The sequence below is a fragment of the Patagioenas fasciata genome, chromosome 8 (genome assembly GCF_037038585.1).
Source record: "Patagioenas fasciata isolate bPatFas1 chromosome 8, bPatFas1.hap1, whole genome shotgun sequence".
NCBI classification, from domain to species: Eukaryota; Metazoa; Chordata; class Aves; order Columbiformes; family Columbidae; genus Patagioenas; species Patagioenas fasciata.
The window spans coordinates 37,638,170-37,658,479 of record NC_092527.1 but is presented as its reverse complement, the minus strand read 5'-3'; the positions used below and the strand labels follow the sequence as shown (position 1 = coordinate 37,658,479).

The 20,310-nt window shown below is 39.1% G+C and overlaps 1 protein-coding gene across 4 annotated transcripts in view; it reads right to left on the bottom strand.

Annotated features, from left to right (window-relative positions):
* WDR11 (WD repeat domain 11) overlaps positions 1 to 15,449 on the bottom strand; it is a 44,343-nt gene extending 28,894 nt beyond the window's left edge. For 2 of the 4 annotated variants that reach the window (XM_065843576.2, XM_065843577.2), the window contains exons 1-9: positions 15,262 to 15,449; positions 13,541 to 13,652; positions 10,975 to 11,128; positions 7,505 to 7,678; positions 6,268 to 6,454; positions 4,222 to 4,387; positions 3,403 to 3,517; positions 2,258 to 2,453; positions 449 to 552 (exon numbers count right to left, since the gene is read on the bottom strand). In XM_065843576.2, coding sequence (XP_065699648.1) covers positions 449 to 552; positions 2,258 to 2,453; positions 3,403 to 3,517; positions 4,222 to 4,387; positions 6,268 to 6,454; positions 7,505 to 7,678; positions 10,975 to 11,128; positions 13,541 to 13,652; positions 15,262 to 15,347 — 1,294 coding nt within the window. In that variant the 5' untranslated portion in view covers positions 15,348 to 15,449. The remainder of the gene's footprint in view (positions 1 to 448; positions 553 to 2,257; positions 2,454 to 3,402; positions 3,518 to 4,221; positions 4,388 to 6,267; positions 6,455 to 7,504; positions 7,679 to 10,974; positions 11,129 to 13,540; positions 13,653 to 15,261) is intronic. The other 2 variants (XM_065843578.2, XM_065843579.2) reach the window with 1 other exon arrangement.
* Between the last annotated feature and the right edge of the window lie 4,861 nt (positions 15,450 to 20,310).

Below are 20,310 nucleotides of genomic sequence, written 5' to 3'. Positions count from 1 at the left end.
AGACTGCACTTCAGGTAATTTCTCCAATACAAGTTTTCTTTACTAACACTAAAAAAGCAAAAAAAAAAAACCAATAAAGGAAGGAAGAAGAAGAAAAGAAAGTGCAACCATTTAATTATTCTTCCAGAATTCAGGGCTAGTTTAAATTGTGTTCATCTGTTCAAGATTACTTTTAGAAAATGAAGGCAATTCAGCCAAATTCCTTTTAAAATTATTTTTTTTTTCCTCAAAGACAATGAGCTTCTAACACTGGTCCTCAATATCAAATTAATCTTTGTAAGAATCTGATAATTTCTTTAGCAAACAGGAATTCTCTTTTTTCAGAATTACTACTTATGTTGCACAGAAAACAATTCTAACACATGTAGTTCCCAAGGAAGCTGAGATGTAGAATGATTCAAAAATTGTAGAAATGAGTAGCAGTAACACTAGTGGAAGAAATTCTTACCAATCATGTTGTCTAACGAGAGGTCTGGAAGTTTATTTTGGAATGTTCCTACAGGAATTCCACAGAATGAGACAGGGGAATACAGAGGTGATGCACTTGAACTGCTGTAAAAGAAATGAAAACAAGTTCCTAATACAAACTGGATCACCCGTTGACTTAGGTCCTTCCATTTGTATCTCCCCCAGGTTGTTCTTTCAGTATTCCTACCATTTATTACTTACGGAATATTTTGAGAAGATTATTCCCAACATCAACTTCATGAACAACTCAACCAGCAGAAAATGCACACAAAACCATACACAATTTAAAATAACTTCCATCCTCATTACAGAGGTATTTGTACGAAACAGACAGATGTAGTCCTTGTTCTGAAGTGTGCCTAAGCATTGGACGGAAGCTTTTAAATATATTGTGTCTTAATATGTAGAACTATGGTAATGTATAGGAGCTAAGGAACAAACATAGATATTTTGACATTTAAGAACAGATTTCCAAATTGGGGGAATGTTTTTTGTTCACCTATATATTTTTTATATAGGTGCCAGATAACAAAATCTGTAACTGAAGCAAAGCTTTTCACTAAACACATGGGACATGATTGTCTCTGCATATCCAAAACCACTATAGAAACTTTCAGTATTACCAGTGGTTACAGTCTTGTGAAATATCTATGCATTGGGTTTTTGTGTTGGTTTTTTGACATCTAAAAGTGACTAAAAGGGACTCGAACAGCTCCGCAGCCTTGGCAACCATGTCTCACTGGGCTGAGGATGAGGCTGTGCCATAAGCAAAGACCACAAATCCAGGAAGATCAAGAGCTAATGGAGGAAGACTCCTTCAAAATCCATTAAAGACTCTGTGCCAACTAGAAACAGGCTTTACTTTTCAGTACAATCCAACCGTATCCAGAATCCTCTAGGCTCAGTGCTTCTTATATTATTAGTTTTCCTGGTTATATAATCATGATAAAATTCAATGTTTTAGAAATGAACCTAAGAATCCAAGAAGTAAAACCCAGCAACATACGGATCATGAACAGCTCTCTTGGATACACATCACAAAGAATCCACCTAACAATATTTTGGAGAAGAATAAAAACATCATATCACTGATTAACACCAAAAGCATCTATGTTGAAAATCTGGTACTTCCGACATATCAAAGTGTACTAAGTATTCCGTACTTCTTTTCTGGCAGTAATTTATTTTATTCAATGGTACTTTAAAGGTTTATTGCAGCAGAATGGCCTTAACACACTATATTACTTTATACAGTGCTTTCAGAGACTGCTCAAAACCTAAAACTCTGAAGGCTTTATATATAAAAATATTGTTCATACCACCTGCTGTGCAGTTTTGTATTGCTGTGTCAAATTCACACAATCTAGCAGAAAACCTTTCCCCTACTAAAAGCAAAAAGCACAGTCCATTCCAGACTCATTTTGAAGTCCTTTCAGGCGACTGAAAGTGAATGATTCATTCCTGAGGAAAATGCTATAGCCTGAAGAAAGCCAAAAGAAAATCACATTTTCTCTCAAAGTAATGTAAATATTCATTCCTCTCTTGTGTTTCCTTATTCCAAGCATTTAGTATGGAATTATTTTTTAAATATAGTAAATACGGTTCCTTCACCTCCCCAAAGCAAGAGAACCAATCTATTTGGATGATATATTTTGTTCCTCTTTGATTCATACACGCATACAGCACATACACTACCATACACTGTTGCTTTTAGAATATAATAAAATACCACATGCCACCTGTAAATGTAACAGATGGAATTTTTGATAAGAAAAATAAATCCCATTACCTGTTACGCACATTTCTGGCAGAAACGCTGGATTTTAATTCCCAGATCATTACCCTGCCATCACTGACTATGAGAGCTGCAGAGTTCTCATTCACCGGGCAACACACCATGCTGAAGGGTCGAACGGTTTTTGTGACTCTGATGGCATCACACTGACTTCTTAAATCATAAATCAGCTCCTGAACTGGGTCTGGATCTGTAACATCAGTGTCCCACAGAGGAAAAATAATTATCATGGAAAACATACGATGTGATCTGTCAACAGAGGTAAATTTGCAGAATGGCTGAGCCCTTTGGCGGAAATCCATATCTTTCTGTGCAACAATTAGGAAAAGTAATGGGGAAAATATATACTGCTGAGTTTGCTGTACACAACGCAGCTTTGAAAAGTTCTTCAAAATGTAACTTTGCCTTTGAAATATCTTATTCTACATGAATCTTGCAAAATCTAAATAAAATACTGTGTCATTTCTGGGCAGAAAGTGCATCTGCTCCCTGCAATCCAGAACTCATTTGGTTTACTGATAAACTTGAAACATGGAGCTCACCAGACATTACCGAACCACCAAAACCAAAGTAAACAAAACAAACTCCAACAACAACAACAGAATTTATCTACATTTACAGAACAATGTTTTCCCTTCTTTTTTCTAGTTTCCACCATTATATTTAAAAGGCTGTTCTTAGTAACATTGCATTAAAAAGGTTTAATAATTTAGATTTTAATCTAAATTTAAACCCATGTCTTAGTTCTACCATCACTTCTTCTAACTGAACAAATTATTTCCAATACCTTGTGTTTCCTGAAAAAAGATGTTTCTTCTTGTATATAAAAAGAGCAAACTAAAAATCTTTTACCTAAAACTTTCTTGTATACGTGACTGTTTAGCACTTCATAATATAAGCATTATTTAGTGATGAAAGGATCTTCAGGATATTTTGGTTTGCACTAAATTTCAGGGAAGTTAAAAACAATTTGGGGAGAATTTAGCATATATTTAAATTTAAATATAACATAAAAGAAAAAACCACAGAAGGGCTGTAATTCACATTCCTGTATGAGGCATAATGGTTAATATTGGTACCAAAATATTAATTAAAATGCCTCAAAGTTCATTTTCGGACGTTTTTGACACAAAACTTACCTGGCTCTTCATTTGGAGTTCCAGTTATACTGCAGTTAGATCTGCGAACTCTTAAAGTTATACAACCGTTTTCATGGAGACAAAATAACCCATCACGCTGAAAACAAGGAATTACCTAGGGAAAGAGATACCATGTTATATTGTGTTATCAAAATGTTACCCTTTGCAAATGAACATATAATTTCTAATGTATAAGCAAGTCACTAAAAATGTTGCTATTTATGCAACACTTCAATGAATTTCTTTAGCTACAGTACTTGTGACTAAAGAAGTCCATCAGTTTGAGAAATTCATTGGAAGTTTTTAACTGATGGGTTTTTTTAAACATTGATGTATTCATAGATCTTTTTAGCTATTACTTTTAATTAAAAAAAACAAAACCAAAAATGAAGCGCACACACACAACACCACCACCACACTTTCTTTTTTGGTTTCAGAATTCACGGTTCCAAGAGAATAAAGTTGCTTCAATAAGACATCAGACTAGACTTAGGTATCTAATTAAGCAGAGGCAGATGCTCAGGGAACAAGTATTAAACTTGTGTGTAAGCAGCTTAAGCACCAGAGAACAAAATGTCCTTTTTCCACAGCACTTTTTCCACACCGGTAACTTTTGCAACATCACAAAATGAGGCAGGTTTCCTGCAGACTTCAGAAAACTGAATTAAACAGGGATTCAGGGGTCACTTTTCCCCCTGGTGAGCTAAATGTCTTTTCCTCCTCTAGAACTCATCAAAACACAACTATCAGTGGGTCAAGAACATACATACGATCTTCATAAACTGTGACAAGGATAGAAACCAATTGAATTTTCCTTACCTGTAGGAAAGGCACACCTGTTCTCTCAATTGCAATCACACCCACTGTCTGATTCACTTCCAAGTCAAGAATCAAGATTTCTCTGGGATACAATAACAGCATGTAGTTTCTTTTGGAAGGCAAATATGACAACTGAAGACAGTCGTTGAGTGTTACAGATTCAGCACTGTGAAAAGATATAAACTTTAATCAAGTTCGGTATCAACAAATACTTCAAGTTCAAAATAAAATTAACGGCATAAATTTTCCCACAGCTGCGTTTTTCGAGTATTCCCTATTTTCATCACTGGGGAACTGTAAATTTCCATTTAATCGCTACAGCAGCACAAAGCATCACTGACCTTTAAGAAACACGCAGACTGTTGACTACGATCTGAATCAGATTATAGAGTAATTTCTAAAATAATATGTAATTCAAATGGAACAAGGGTGATTCTTGCACATCTCAAATACAAAGCAATTCAATTATGAACAGTGCTAGCTGCCATGACATTTACTGGTATTCATGGGAGATTATCCTTGGTATTCATGGGAAATTACCCTTAAACGTACTGCTTACTTCACTATTTAGATTATTATGTATTATTACTTTACTTTGAAATGAATAGAACTAGCCTATCAAATATACCAGTCTATAAAATCAAAGAAAGTAGCAAGGACCAGGAATGTTCATCATTTTGTTGATTGTTAACAGAAGACTGGCTGCAATGTAACAAGGTTCATTAGGTATATGCAATTCAATTAACTGCATTTAAGCCACATTGAAGAAAATCAGCGTCATACTGTGTCCAGGAATCTCTGAACTGATTTAATGTATCATCCTTTCGGGGGGTTTTGTTTAGTTTGATCTACCACACAATAACCTTCCCTTACACTCATTCCTTGCTGCAGAATTATTCACCTTTTCCCTGCAATCACTCACCTGACAATCTCCTCTTTCCTCAAAATTTCCCTAAACTAACATAAACTAATAGAAAACCGCTATATTCTTTTTCTTCTCCTTTTCCCATTCTACTCTTTTTGGATGGAAAAGGAGGAAGAGAAAACTCTCATACTCTTAGCGATATTCATATACAACTTAAAATACAAACAGGAGAATGCAGAAAAATGGTATTTTTGCTGATCTGCTGTCACTACAGAGCATACACAAAGCTGCAGTAGCCTATGTACTATCTCAGTGTTCACAAATCCAGAATTCTGTCCAATGCAGCACAAATTAGGCATGATGGAACACAAAATTACAAGATCATGCCCTTTAACTTTATACAAAAATGACAATTTCTTAAATGATTACCAGAGGAAGTGTCTTCGAGTCTGCTCTCCAGATTGCTATTTAAACACCTTATTTAAACAGAATGTGAATCTCATATCTGCACTGAGTTTTGGTGTCAAGTGCTACCTGATAATACAGTCTGATTAGTTTATTCTCTAATTCGCCGGACACTCAAGAATATTTTTACTACTTAAACTGGAAATAGAAAACGAAAAAAAAATTACATCCATAAAAGAAAGTGCTCCAGAGAATTTCCAAAGGAAAAAAAAAAAAAATCTCAAAACGCAACAACTTTAGTTTTAAGAGGTCAGAAAATAGCCAAATGTATAAATTCTAATTTTATTTATACACTATTAAATTAAAGTATGCCTCCTACTGCAGTATCACGTCCAACATCAGAATGACAACTCTTCTCAGGTCTCAGTACTTCCAGAATTTCTATTCTCTTATTACATCCCTTCTCATTCCACAATTGAATTGAATGACCTTAGCTCTTTTTCTTTTTTGTTGTTGTTTCTGAATTAACACCTGCATGACAACACTGTGTCATTAACTTCTGTAAAACCTGTTGGAATGATAAGGCTGTTTTTATGAACGGAACAGGATGAATGACTGTTGCTGTTACATCCTTACACACTCTCCTCATACAGGACACCCAACCACCTGCTTACCACAATGAATTTTCTTTTTTAAAACTAATTATCTTACAGACTTTATCTATAAAATACACAGGTATACAAAACATTATCTGAGAATAAATATTTGCAACTTGCCTTGGTTTTTCATTGCTGATTAAGATTTTTACTTTATCAAGGGCCTTTTTGGCCCCTGTAGCAGCAGCCAACTTGTTGTGAGAAGGACTGGAATGGGGACTAGAGATGTAAACCTTCTTCCCTGAGCTGGCAGGAGCTTTGGAAGGAGAGAAGTCGGAGATGAACACTATTCCTTCACTGGTGAGCACTGCACCAAGAAAAACAACTTTCATTAGAGCAAAATACAGACTGAAATTTGATTGTGGGTGTTCCCTTTTAATGGAATTTTGGTGGGGAGAAAGGCTAATAACTTTATTAATACTTTACTAGGTAGAAAACTCATCATTCCAGACAACAGGCACCTTCTACTGAAAAAGCCACAGATGGTCCCTTACAATTGATTATATCCACAAAATGGAATTTTTCAAAATTAAGTCAATACTAAGAAAATACTGTGGGAATTACTGGCAGAAACCTCTTGTTTGTTCAGTATAGTTATTCTCTCTCGTCAACTATTTAAGCTTCACAACGCAAACAGAATGCAGGGTCACCCAGGTTGGCTATATCACCATTTTTTGTTATGCAGAGCATGGCTCAAAGAATCATTAACTCACATTATTTATGTTGCAGCATAAAGGTTCAGCTAAGCTGTAAAGATGTAGCAAAGACTTCACCACATGTTTATACCAAAAAAGTTATTTTCTTAGTTTGAATGATATGGAAACTGCACTGTCTCATTACAGATCAGGAGTAATCAAGCTAAATTAAAGAATAAAATGGTGACTCTCTTATTTCTCTCAATTTCTTTCTGGTAAGACGTCAATAAATCTGCACTAGATCCCCCTTGACATGTGAATTACTTCTGAAACTGACGCTCACACTCCATTCTTTTAAAAAAATCCTTTCTGTCAAAAACACCATTTATTCTTATTCTACTCATTTCACTGGATTCTCCCTCAGCATCCATCCTTTTATAGCTTTTTGTGTCAGTTTAACAGGGCTCTCTATGCTTGGTTTCCTCCAGCTCCCTATCTGCTGTCTCAAACATCTATTTTCAGATCTCTAACTTTGCTACTCATGTCTACTCTTCCACTCCCCTCACGCAATGGCATCTTATTTTAGAAAATTCCACATTGACCAAAGACTCTCTCGTATTTATGTTGAGACTTCCTGGCATTAATGACATCATTGTCTTCAATCCATTACTTTAATCTCAATTTCAACATTCATGCCACACAATTTATACATGCAAACTTACAAGCTAAGCGTGATGGATCAAAGGGGTCAAATGAAAAAGACAGAATATTTTCAGCGTAACTTTTCTTCCAAAGTTTGGTGCCTGTGTCTGCATTCCACAGGACAATATAGTTGGGCGGATGAACAGCAAGCAGTAAATCTCTAGAAGCATCTTGATTCCACAGCCACTGCATGTCTGTCAAAAGAAAGAGGGAAGAATAAACAGTGAAATTAATTTTCAGAAAAAATCTGATCTATTTTAAAGCTATTTTTCTTCTGTAATATGGCAACTTCTTGGGAACAAGATGTTTCTAAACAGTTCTAAAAAATCAGTTCCTTTTACAGCCTGAATTTATGTCTTGAACAAGCAGCAATACACTGGGTTACATGTGTCCACACAGGTGCACACAACCCACATCCAATCTGAACAAGCCAAATATTTTCATTCACTGAATTCCTACCCAAAACAACTGCCTGTTTTGTACAGAACAACTGCAGAGCCCAAAGGTAAAGAACTGTACAACATCCCAATCAGTATCTGAGATGACACCAATACAGAATCCCAAATTAAAATTTGAGATAGTATCCATATGGGACCTAGAAACTGATGTCTTCTCCACTTCAAACACTTTTTAACACGAGTCTGAAGTTTAAGAGTAAACTGAAACTGACTGTAACACACAATCAAGAAAACAATTTCAGTACTTTTATGGTCCAGCCAGTCTGAAGAGTTACGGCTGCTAACTGTAACAGCTGGGCATCATTTAAACATTCCAGATAAATGGACACAGAAGACTGTGTTTTCTGTCCATAGGAACAGAGAGACACCTTGGTCAGTAGGAAGGAGCTGGAGCCACCAATGTGCTCCATCCATGGAGCAGGCTGAAACAACAGAATGGGTCAGGCAATGGGTGAAATGTCCCCGGTCCAGCTGCTCGCTGCATGACCTCACCAAACCACAGCTTCTCCACAGCGTGTTTATATGTATCAAGATGTCAAAAAAAACTTCCTTCCTCAGCCATTCGTGTGTTTTACCCATTCAGCTTTTTCAGAGCTGATAAGTGCTACCCACTGGATTTCAGAGGGGAAAAAAAACACCAGCCATGTGTGTCCTAATTAGTTACACTGTAAGTTAACAAATGGTTAATTCCTTCCCAGGAGATTGCAGAGTTTAGATCCTAAACTGTTATCCCACAAAGGTCTTGCAGTAACACCCAGAGAACCAGCAGCACACTCTGTATTCGCACCAGTTTCTACAGGCTTGTAAAAAACACCCAGAGGCCTCAGGAACAGATGGAAAGGAAAAAAAAACTGCTTTTGTCAGAGGTTATCGCTGAATCAAATCAGGGACTGAGGACAGAACAGGATTTTAATTGTTGCTTATTGACTTTTTTTCTTGCCCAACAGACCGAAAAAACTTCATTAGGTCTGAAAACCCGGAGAAATCTTCATATGGCATGGTCAAAACCCCACCAAACATTCAGTGAATCAGTGTCAAGAGTAAATAAAACGCAATTTATAACACACACAAAAAAAGGAAATGAAACTAATGAAATTAACTGCAGTCAATAGAACAAATTTTCAGTGTCCCACTGTCAGACTTATAGTATCGTATCTACTTTTGCAGGCTTTGCAAAAAATAATAATAAAAACCAAACAACCCAATATCATACATGGCCTTTCATATAACAGAATTCAAAGTAAGAAACAGGTATAACACAAGCCACATCACAAGTTTTTTTTAAAATAGTACAAATAAACTATAAATTATTCGTAGACACTCATTATGGCAGTTTCTTGGCGTGGGGTTAAGGGGGAGCGATCTAAATTCTACTTCAGACATCGCTAGCGTGGACAGCAGTAGCAATTAACAGAAGTCCAGAACACGCAGCAGTAGATGTAGATGCTGCTGTACTTGCAGCGTTATCCCTCCCAGCTGATTCTGGAAGACCAGTTAGATGCTGGACGCAGCCCCCTGCCCCCATCAGCCCTGCAAGCAGAGCAGCCCCTGGTCAGCTCTGTCAGCAGGGGTTGCACCAGACACAAAAGTGTCTACCACATGTAATTAGAACCCAAAAAAAACCAAGTTTCACAATGGTAGGAGATACCACTATCAACCACAAACTGCACCAATCGAAGCAATAGTAAAAATGATACTGAGTGTGTGATACAACAAGGACAAGACTCCATCTTTTGATTCCCTGTTCTGAGTTGGAAGGACTATCTTAACCTTTTCATTGATGAAGTACAAGTTGCTAACTAATGAAAGGGAGCATTTGATAGATGACACCTTACTAACTGATGAGCATATAAAGAAGCGGAGAAAATGACATTTAATTATTTCTTTCCAATCTATTCTCTTAATTGTGTTATACCTGGCCAGTGGCTAGGTTTTCCATTCTCTATCCTTCATCAGACCAATTAGGACAGTACTTACCTCTGTGCCAGGCTTCTAGACATTTCTGCCTCCAGCACAAGCAAACATAAATCCTCTATAGCCTACAACACCATAAATGCACAGTTCATTTCTCCAGGCTTGCTTGTTTATTTGTTTGGTGGGGTGTTGGTTGGTTAGTTTTTCCTTTTGTTTTTTTTTTTGGTTGGTTAGTTTGTTTTAGGCACTTTTATTTGGTTTTGTATGTCTGTTTGGGTTTTGGTTTGTTCATTGGTTTTCTGTTGTTGTTTGTTTTGCTTGTTTTTATTTCCCCCAGAGGTTTGTGAAATGAATGAATGAGACCAAGATTTTTCTTTTTCTGGTAATGGGATAAAAAAATCTTCAAACATCCAGCTGCCCAGAACTGTTTGGGTAGTTTTAGGGGTATTTTTCAGACCTTCCGAGTGGCACTGGGCCACCACCCACAAAACAAAATCAAAAGCAGCAAACACCGCCACTAAACTATCTTCTCAAATGAAAGCTAAAAGCAGTTAGTTACACCATCTCAAAATCTCCTCTTTCTCTTGACTGTTAGTGTTAATCCTTGTCATTTACGTCTAATTAATGACACTAGAAACCTAAATCAAATGTGTCATACGCAGTTTCAAGACTTCATATTACTAACTCCAACTATATGCGAAACCTACTTAATTTACAGCTGTCTTTTACGCAAAAATTTCCACAAGCACTTTTCACATCTTAGTGGAAGTACTACACCACTACAGATGGCATTAGCACTCAAGTGCAAGGCAAACTGCACTACTCCACCAATTCAAAAGCAGGAGTATGTACTTGACACTGTAAATATTACTATTTCAATCAATCACATCAATAAAAATAGACTGTAACTTTTTGGCAGATTTGGAAAATACTATCATAATAAATTAAATCTCACAGCATCCACTGGGAGACAGCAAGTCATATTTACACAGAAAACGAGTAGATAAACACAGAGAAAGTTACTAAAATTCAACAGCGGAAATGAGTAGAGTTTGCAAAACCTAGATGATGGATTTGTAATGATGCTCCACACAGTAACTTCCATGCACTACTATTACCTTGAATTGGTTTTGCATGTTCTTGTATTTCACAACGAGCTGTTCCTGTTGCCACATCCCACACAATTATTTTTCCAGCAGCATCAGCAGAAGCTAAACGCAAAGAATACGGAGAGCCAATATTGTGATGGTAATTTTCTTTGGCCCATTTAACCTGAAAATACAGAAGGAAAGTGGTCAAAGGAGGCAAAAATACGGCACCATACTTCATATCTTTCAGAAGGATAAACAATCACTAACTCAAAAAAAGCATAGTAATAGTTAATAGGATCTGTGTAACCATACCTTCAAGCTACCGTCAGTTGTGCAAATTTAAGATATGTTGCAACTGTGCTGCATAACTGTATGGCTGATATTTTCAAATTACATAAATCAACAATCCCTGTTGCTAAAAGTAACTATAACAAACTATATATATATATGTTATATATATAAAACTTTTACTCAAATACTTAGAAGAAACTAAATGGCAATGTTTAAGCTTCTGTAGGCAACCACAAACCTATAACCACTGATTTCCAAACAAATGCAAGTTGAAAATTTACCATCCAACTTTCATATACATCCTAAACCATGTCACTTCCCTAATCTGTCAAATATATTGTGGTATTGGGAAGGAAGGTTAGTCTTTCACTTACATGTTGTCTCATATCAAGCTATTCCTGGCATTTGTTATCTTTTTCATCCTTTTCATGTTGCCACCACTGATTTCCACACTTTCTGGTTTGGGATTTCAAGTTGCAGAGTCTTGTAAATCAGCAATACTTAGAATAATTCTGTGTCGCGAAATTTGAAATATTCTGCTTACGTGTCTCCAAAGATTATAAAGAGATAATACAGACTCCTTATCTATTCAATATGGACTTGTTTTGCTATCTGCTTTACAGGTAAACTTCTCCTAAGAGAGATTAAAGACACCAACACGATAAAGAAACCTCAATGCTAAGCTAATGGGAATTTACCCACTACAAAAATGACGCTGTAGCTGTGCCTTGTCCTGCGACCTGGCAGAGAAGGGGTGAGGCCAAAGACACTTTTTGCAGATATTGAAAGCAAGACATTAAAAAATAGAAATACAATTAACATTAGGCACTACTAACTTTGCACCACCAATTAATTTATAGCAGCATTCAGAAGACTTTGTGCTGCCCCTCTCAGAGGTGTGACCAGATGCATCTCAAAAGCCTAGCTGAATAAATGAAACAAATATTACATGCACAGCAAGCAAGCTTCAAAGAGCTCTAGCTATAAAGCCAAAGTGTGTTTCTAACTGAATAACAAAGAATTCTTGGGAGACTCTCCTCTACCAGCAAATTTCAGTGTTGCAATTCCTGCTTCCCTGCTGTTCATAAAAAATTACCTAATAGGACACCTGCAGGTAGCTACATCGCTATTAAAAAAAAGTAATTATAGAAATCTGCAAAGCTGTTTCTTCCTCAGTTAAGTATGTATTGTTCTGAAGCGAATTCCAAGTCTGGAAAGCATCACTTCCAAAGGGAGGAGCTGTCACCAAGTTATGAACAACAGAAAGGTGACCTTTACACCATCACTCTCAACCAGAGCTCCTGAGGCTCTCCAACACCCACTGTAGTCACACTACTCCAACCAAGTCCCTACACACAAACTCATCCTCTGTTAAAATAATTCTTACCGTATTGGTTGCTGCTTCTCTATGAACAACAAGTGTAGATTGTGGGGTTTTTTGTTTGGTTGGTTTGTTTTTTTAATTTTCACAACCTATCATCTCACCTGATTAAAAGAGTTTTATTATCACTGTTTATTAACATACCAGAATAGACACAAATCTAACTTCAATCCTCTCATTCAAAGAATTGTTCCTGGAACTAGATTTTCTTTCATAAAAGTACTCTTTCTATTCCTCTTTGTAGAGGTAATCAGATATAATCCACTCCATGCAAAGTTATCAGACTCCCACAAACACCATATGAACATACGTACAGCTCCACACTCAAAGAAATGACGTATCAAAGAAATACATCTTGTTCCACACTTGACCCAAAGTCAAACTCTCTGCAATTTCAAGTCAATGACCTTCAAAGCAAAGTACAGGTACCTTACACTTAAGCTTAAATTTTAGCCATTTTTTACCACTAAAATAAAAGTTTGGTTTGGTATGCTGTTGCTCCTTTTCTATAGGTAAGAAAAGAAGGAAAAACTTCAAAGAAACTTCCTAGTCAAGTAGTGCACTGGTTACCACCACAACAGGAAATATCAGCAAGAGCATCAGCAAAAAGATTCATTTGATATTTTGCAATGTTCCTTTGAAATTATGTCATGCCAAGAGCCTTCTCAGAAACATTGTTGTGTGTTCTATAACACTACCAAATGTTTCTATACATCTAAAGGTATAACTATCAACCACAGCTCAAATTTCAGCATGTATAGTTTGACTTAGCTATAAAAGAGATCAAATAAATTATGGGTATTTTACAACAGATTTTACGTGAAAATCAAGTACAATATAATTTCAAGTATTTACAGTGAATTAGAAAAATAATATATACACCAGAATTGAATAATATACCTTAAAACACATACAACTCACCTTGACAACACTAGCCTTGTGTCTTTCCAAAACCTGTAAAGTCTGAGCAGTATTGGCATCAACTATCAGCACAAGAGAATGACATCCATATGCAATCAAACCTTGCCAGCCCCTAGAAAAGCATATATTTTCATTAAAAAAACCCACTTTACATCAAGAATTAGGCTTTTTTTTTTGTAAATTGAATGCACACTACGAGAGACAAAAACATCAAACAGCAAAAATAATTAAATAACATAAAATGCAAAAGCATTATAAAGTGCCATTGCTGTATTGTCTGCTGAACCATATGCTGATGGAACCCTAAGCCACCGCAAAGCACCTCTGTGTCTGTCTATAAAAATTGTCATCTCTAAGTTTAAGACATCTCATACGAATTTATGAAGAATATTCCCAAATTTTATACATAAGCATGCAGGCAAGCAATATATTTGAAATTATATAGCTAACTGCATTTTTTTTGATACAAAAAGGGAGGATGTGAAAAATCATTAGCATTGAAAATCTGCTGAGGCCTGTCTGACTTCAGGAGAGGTTAACATGGCCACCAATGCCAATTATAAAGTTATGGTGAACACCAAGTAAGTGAGAATAGTCAAAGGAGAAAAACTAAATTTCAAATTAAGAACTTGAGAGAACTTCAGTGTTCACTGCTTTGCAAGCTGACAAACCTAAATGCCATGGTTTTACAAAATTGCTTGCTTCAGTTCATTTATTTTGTCTCCCTAAGATTTAGCAGTATTAGGGTAACAGTTTATAGCACAGCTGGGCAAACTCATCGCTCAAAGCAATGAATACAAAACCAAATAAATGTACATCAAGTCTCAAAAATAACAAAAATAGAAGCCAGAAGAAGCTGCTCTGATCCCTACAGCTGGTTGTATCACCAAGATCTCTGCCCAGAGATCAAACCTCACTGCCAGGAGGGTCCAGTCCACGCTCATCTCTGGCCATGGCTCTGTTCTCACTGGAGAGCAACAACCACAGCAGGTCCCTGCTGTCGGGACATTTAAAACCCGCCTGGACATGACCCTGCATGATCTGCTCTGGTGACCCTGCATTAGCAGTTGGGTTGGACCGGGTGATCTCCAGAGGTCACTTCAACCCCAACCGATCTGTGGTTCTATTAAGAAAGGGGAGAGGACGAGGGGTCTAGCAGCCTGCACGCTGCCCAGCAGAGGAGGGTTTGTTTGCCTCAGACACACCACCACAGCGTGTCCATGTGCAGGAACCCCAAGAGGTGCAGGTGCCAAACTCTTCTCTTCAGTGACCAACGACAGAACCCGAGGGAACGGCAGAAAGATGTGCCAGGGGAAATTCAGGTTGGACACGAGGAAAAGCTTCTTCACCCAGAGGCTGCTGGACACTGGAACAGGCTCCCTAGGGAGGTGTCACGGCCCCACCATGACAGTGTTCAAGAACAGACTAGACAACATCCTCAGACACATGGCGTGAATTTTGGGGTTGTCTGTGCAGGGACAGGAGTTGGACTCGATGATCCTTGTGGGTCCCCTCCAACCCAGGACATTCTGCGATTCCATGAAAAACACAAGAGCCCGGAGTGGGAGGAGCCAGACCCGGGGAGAGAAGCCTCAACCGCGGCGAAGGAGCCGCGGGACAGCCCGGGGGACGCCGCGGGGAGAAGCCCGGGACCCCTCAGCCGCCCCCTTCCCTCCCGAACCCGGCAGCCGCCCCCGCTGTCCCACCGCCCGGCCCCTCACCAGTCCGCCGCCCCCTTGTTCGGCGCGCTCAGGGCGCCCGTCAGGGTCCGCGCCGGCAGCTTGATGTTCACGGTGAAGCGCTGCATGGCGAGGCCGGGGAGCGCCGGGCCCGGCGGGGGGACCCGAGCAGCCGCTGCCCGATCGCGTCCCGGCCCTGCCCAGCGCCGCCGCGCAGGAAATGCCGCCTCGGCGGTGCCGCCGGTCCGTCCCGCCGGGCTCCGCCGGGGCCCCGCGGCTCGGTGAACGGCAGTTCCGGGGGCGGCCACGCCCGCCGCCGCCCTAGGGGCTGCGCTGAGCCGGGGCAGCCGCACTGCCCCGGGCTGGGGCTGTCAGTGCTGTGTCTGCCCGCTCCCAACACCTCAGGCACCGGGCCGGGTGTCTGGTGTCCACCCGAGCCCACGGTCTTTCCGCCAACCCCAGAAGAGGCACCCGGGCCTGGGGACACGGGTTGTGCCTCACTGGCGTGGACTCACACAGCGTGGAAGGGAAATGTGCTGTGGGGATGCCAGAGTCTCCCCTGCCTTGGGGGTCAGATCTAAGGAAACGTGTCTGTCACCAGTGAATGGGGTACCTGAAGTCACCTCAGCACACAAATGGCTCCCTGGCAGATCGCCAGGTGTGTGAATCGTAGAATCAGAGAATCAAAGAATCATAGAATCATTTTGGTTGGAAGAAACCCTCAGGATCATCGAGTCCAAGCATAACCTAGCTCTGGCACTAAACCATGTCCCTAAGAACCTCATATAAATGCCTTTTAAACCCCTGCAGGGATGGTGACTGCACCACTGCCCTGAGCAGCCTGTTCCAATGCCCAACAACCCTTTTCCTAATGTCCAGACTAAACCTCCCCTGGCACAACTTGAGGCTGCAGCACCCACCGCCAGATCCTGCAGATTCCTTTCACCACAGTCATTTCTACTCCAAAGTTACCTCATAAATGGCAAAATGCAAGTGACAGCCCTCTAGCCATAACCACCATGCTGCTGCTCAATCATGAGGCACTTGCCTTGCACCACAAGACACCAAGTTCTACCTAACACAACCTGTCCTCCCTCCTGTCCCCAAGCTGTTTGTCACTCATGCTTGGCAAAGCCACCCAGGCTGACACACATTGAGCATTGGCACTAGATCAGACCAGGCTGCAGAGCTTTGAAACACCCAGAGTGTTTTTCTGTGCCACAGCATCAATAAGATGGCCAGAATCATGTCGCTCTAGGCACGTTACTTGACATACGTGCACTATCCGGGGGTTTGTTTCCCTTCAAAGTAGACGGCTAGTAATTATTTGTTAATTTTTATAGTGAAAAATATGTGACTAGATGGCCAAAGTTGGCAGGATCATAATGACAACCACATTTTTGCAATGCCTTGGTTGTCACTTTGTCACAGAAGATGCAATAATACTGTTCCTCTTTTTTTTTTTTTAATTGTTTTTCTCCTGCTTTTAGTCACAATTGAATTTGTGCAAGTGGGAACTCAAGAAATAACCTGCAGCTGACATCTTTTCCAACTCTCTTCTGAAGGAATCTGCTTGTGAATCATAGCACAATACTCAATACCATTTTCAGGTCACTTTCATATTGAAACTTATTTCTCAAATCCTCCTTCTTCCAAAAGATGTCTCTTTACCCTTAAAAGCTAAAAAATCAATTTTTTCAAGAAGTGGAGGAACTTTTCTGTTCGTTTTTATTTGCTGCCTTTTGAAGACAACATGATCTACAACTCTAGAGATCAATTTTGTAGGAGCCTGAGCAGCCACTAACCTCATTAATTTTAGTTATTTTTTTGCTAATTCTGCTTGGTTTGGGTTTATTTTTTGTCTTTCTCTGTGTCCTTGGGCATCCTGCTGCTAGTCATTTTTTTCAAGAGTTTTTGTTGTTTGCTTGGTTTGTTAGATTCGGGTTTTGTGGAACTTTTCTTTGCAAAACAGTGACAGAGGCTCTTCTTGACAATTTTCCATCCGTTTTCTTGACATCAGAAAACCAAGTGATAAATGAAATACTTAAAAGAAATAGATACTTCAAGGTAGTTGAAGATAAGAACACAGGTACCAGAAGAAGGGAAAAAAAGGAGGAAGCGGGGGCTGTGTCACCAAGTGGTTGAACAAATAAGAATCTAAGAGTGGTTTTCAGGGGCAGATAGTGGGGTGAAAATCGGGGTGCATCAGCCAGATGAACATGTACTGAAGTTTTGTCAGAGGAATAGAGGAGGAAGAGGTTTGTGAACAGTGATAAGGATCATTGGATGAGCTGAAAGGAATAGGAATGTTCTGAGGGGAAGAAAAACTGCACTGGATTAACTATTAAATGTAACTCCTGGGGTCCATCCGTAGCTACCAGCATAGAGACTGGTGCACAGAAAATGAATGTGAACTAAAACCAGAGGTGCTATGTTTGTCCTTGAGGTGGCTAACAGTATACACTCTTTTAAATCTTGTTTTTCATTTAAATCATTGCTAAGCAAGAATGCAAAGTATTTACATAAAGGGACTTAGTTCTCTCATTCATCTGTAAATACAATGGTACACTTTTGAATGCTATACAAACAATAAATATCAAACTTTAAGCTGTTTAACTGCATAGTCAATAATTCTATTAGACCTACTAAAACCTCTGGGACTAGCACATGTCCAAGATATGATACGCAGTGGGAGAAACTTCATTCTGGATTGTTTGTGCTCCCGTCGTCCTCAACAAAGTACATACAGAGAATGAGGTTGTAGGTGATCATAAAAACAATAAAGCAAATAAAAAATCTGCTTAAATATATAATGAGCACTATGGTTTTACATCATTTTCAGCTCATGATTCTGAACAATTTTTCTGTGCATTTGAACATGAAAAGGTAGGACCAAGGTAGAGATTTGTGCAGAGTCTCCATCTTTTAGGTTTCTCTTTTATATAATAATTACTGCAGGAATAATCCTGTGAAAGCTTCTGAGACTTCTTTCATTTCCACAGCCTGAAGGTAGCGCTCCAGGAGCTCCTGGGATTCTCCAGTGCACCACCACAACTCAAGAATGTGCACTGTTGTGTTCTGTTATATAAAACCCAGTTTGAAATCAGGATATTTAAACTAATTCACACATGCTATCAGGCAGAGTTATATTTACCTTATAAATTATGTTGCTATTGCCTTAATCATTCTACTCCATGCATTTAAGGGCTCTTAAGTTCTTTCTTAGTTAAGTGTCCCTTGTTGAAGGAGGACCAACAGTGAAACCTGTGCACAGAACTGATGCTGTTCTCGCTCTCAGGACTCCAGCACAGGGCATGAGACTTGCACAGTTTGTCCTTTGCCTTCTACAGCCTCACACTGTGTGTACCCTTACACATTGCTACCTCCGTGTCGTGTCCTCTGAAACAAGCTGTCCCTCTGCACCTGCGGCTTGAGATCATTGCATGTAAAGGCAGATCTGGTGCAGCCGTGTCACGTCATAGGCTCTGTCTACCAGGAAGGGAGTTCCCTGGAGAAGACGTGTTCCCCATCACTTGTCCTGACATGACATTGTCTTTTTCAAAAAGATAGCTGAGAGGTCTGTGTTCAGAATCTGCAGAGAATTAGGTCCTCTTGCAGCAAAGCACTCCCTGCCAGCAAAGGAGTGTGAGCAATCGCATCCTTATTCAGCAGAGCATGCCGTGCAATGAAACACTTCAGGTATTTCTAAAGCTGTGCTAAAGAAAGGAGATGGAAACATCTCGACATTCCAGAATACCAGTGGAATTCAGTATGCCCTCCCTTGCTTTGAGTGTCAGGGTGGATAACTTTGTTATTAAAAATCAAGCTTTTTTTTTTTTTTCTCTTTTCCAGAGGGAATGCATCTGAAGTCAAGATCACAGCCTAGCTCTCTAACCTTAACAGGGCTCTTTGTGTTTCATTTTGTATTTATTTTCAGAAAAAAAAAAAAAAAAGGTATTGCTGAAATCATTTCTACTTCTGGGACTTCAGAGTTCTGCTAAAATTAACATTAAAATAAAACAATACCTGGATTCCAGAGTGTGAAATATCTGGCACCTAGGACCCTATAAGTTTTATGCAAAACTCGATGTTTTCGACCAAAGGCTCGTATTATTGTGTCCCTTCTCAAACGCTTTCAGCTCGTAAATTATCCAGAAACTGTCCTCCGAGTGAGCATGTGTGGTCTAATCCAGTTTCACTGAACTTGCTGGACATAAAAACTCCCAAAACTATGAAGAGAGCTCTAATGAGTGCCTGCAGTCCCACCGTGTTTTGACTAAGTGTCATCAAAGGAAAACCTTATCAAGTAGTCCACTGTTTTTCCCAAAATTATTTTCCTTAGCCTTAAGCATTTCTCCTTTTTTTTTTTTTCATGGTGATGATGAAATATAGAACAAATGATTATTTTATTCACAAATTAAACTTGATTCCTATGGTGCCAGTTTTGTTCTGTTCCTTTCTGATTTCATCCTAGCCTCAAGCACCTGTGACTGCTCTAACACTCTGGTGTTATGAGGACTCTGGTCCTTACGTTTCCTTTTGTGTCCTTTCTTTGAATACTTCTGCTGATGAACATTCACTCGCCTCTCTACAATATATTGCCATAACTGAGTTCACAGCTCAGGTAGATTTGCAGTCTGCCATTGTTAAAGAGAATATTCATTAAATTTAGCTGTTTGGGTTTCAGGTGTGATTTGAGGAAATCTCATTTAGGGACAATGACAATCCTCTGATCAGCGATGCTTTTGTGTCTGGTAAGAGTGATGCAACCTAATGTGCAACAGCAACAAAATGTGTCCTTTATCTTTTTTAAATGTGGACACGTGTATTTTCCTCTTCTATATGGTTTTGGTAGACTTTGTGAAGGGAAAATCAAAAACTATTTAGGAGTTGGAACCATTCAGTGTAATGGCGCTGAACCACAATATTGGGGTGGCTTAATCCTCTGAGTGAGGGATGAAACAAATAGTAAAATATTTAAAGCTTTTATAAAAAGAAGAGAGGATTATTCTGTTACCCAGGCAACATCTTTGCCACATATTGGTGCCATGAAACAATTAACTGGAACAATCTTGAATAGGTAAATTGATC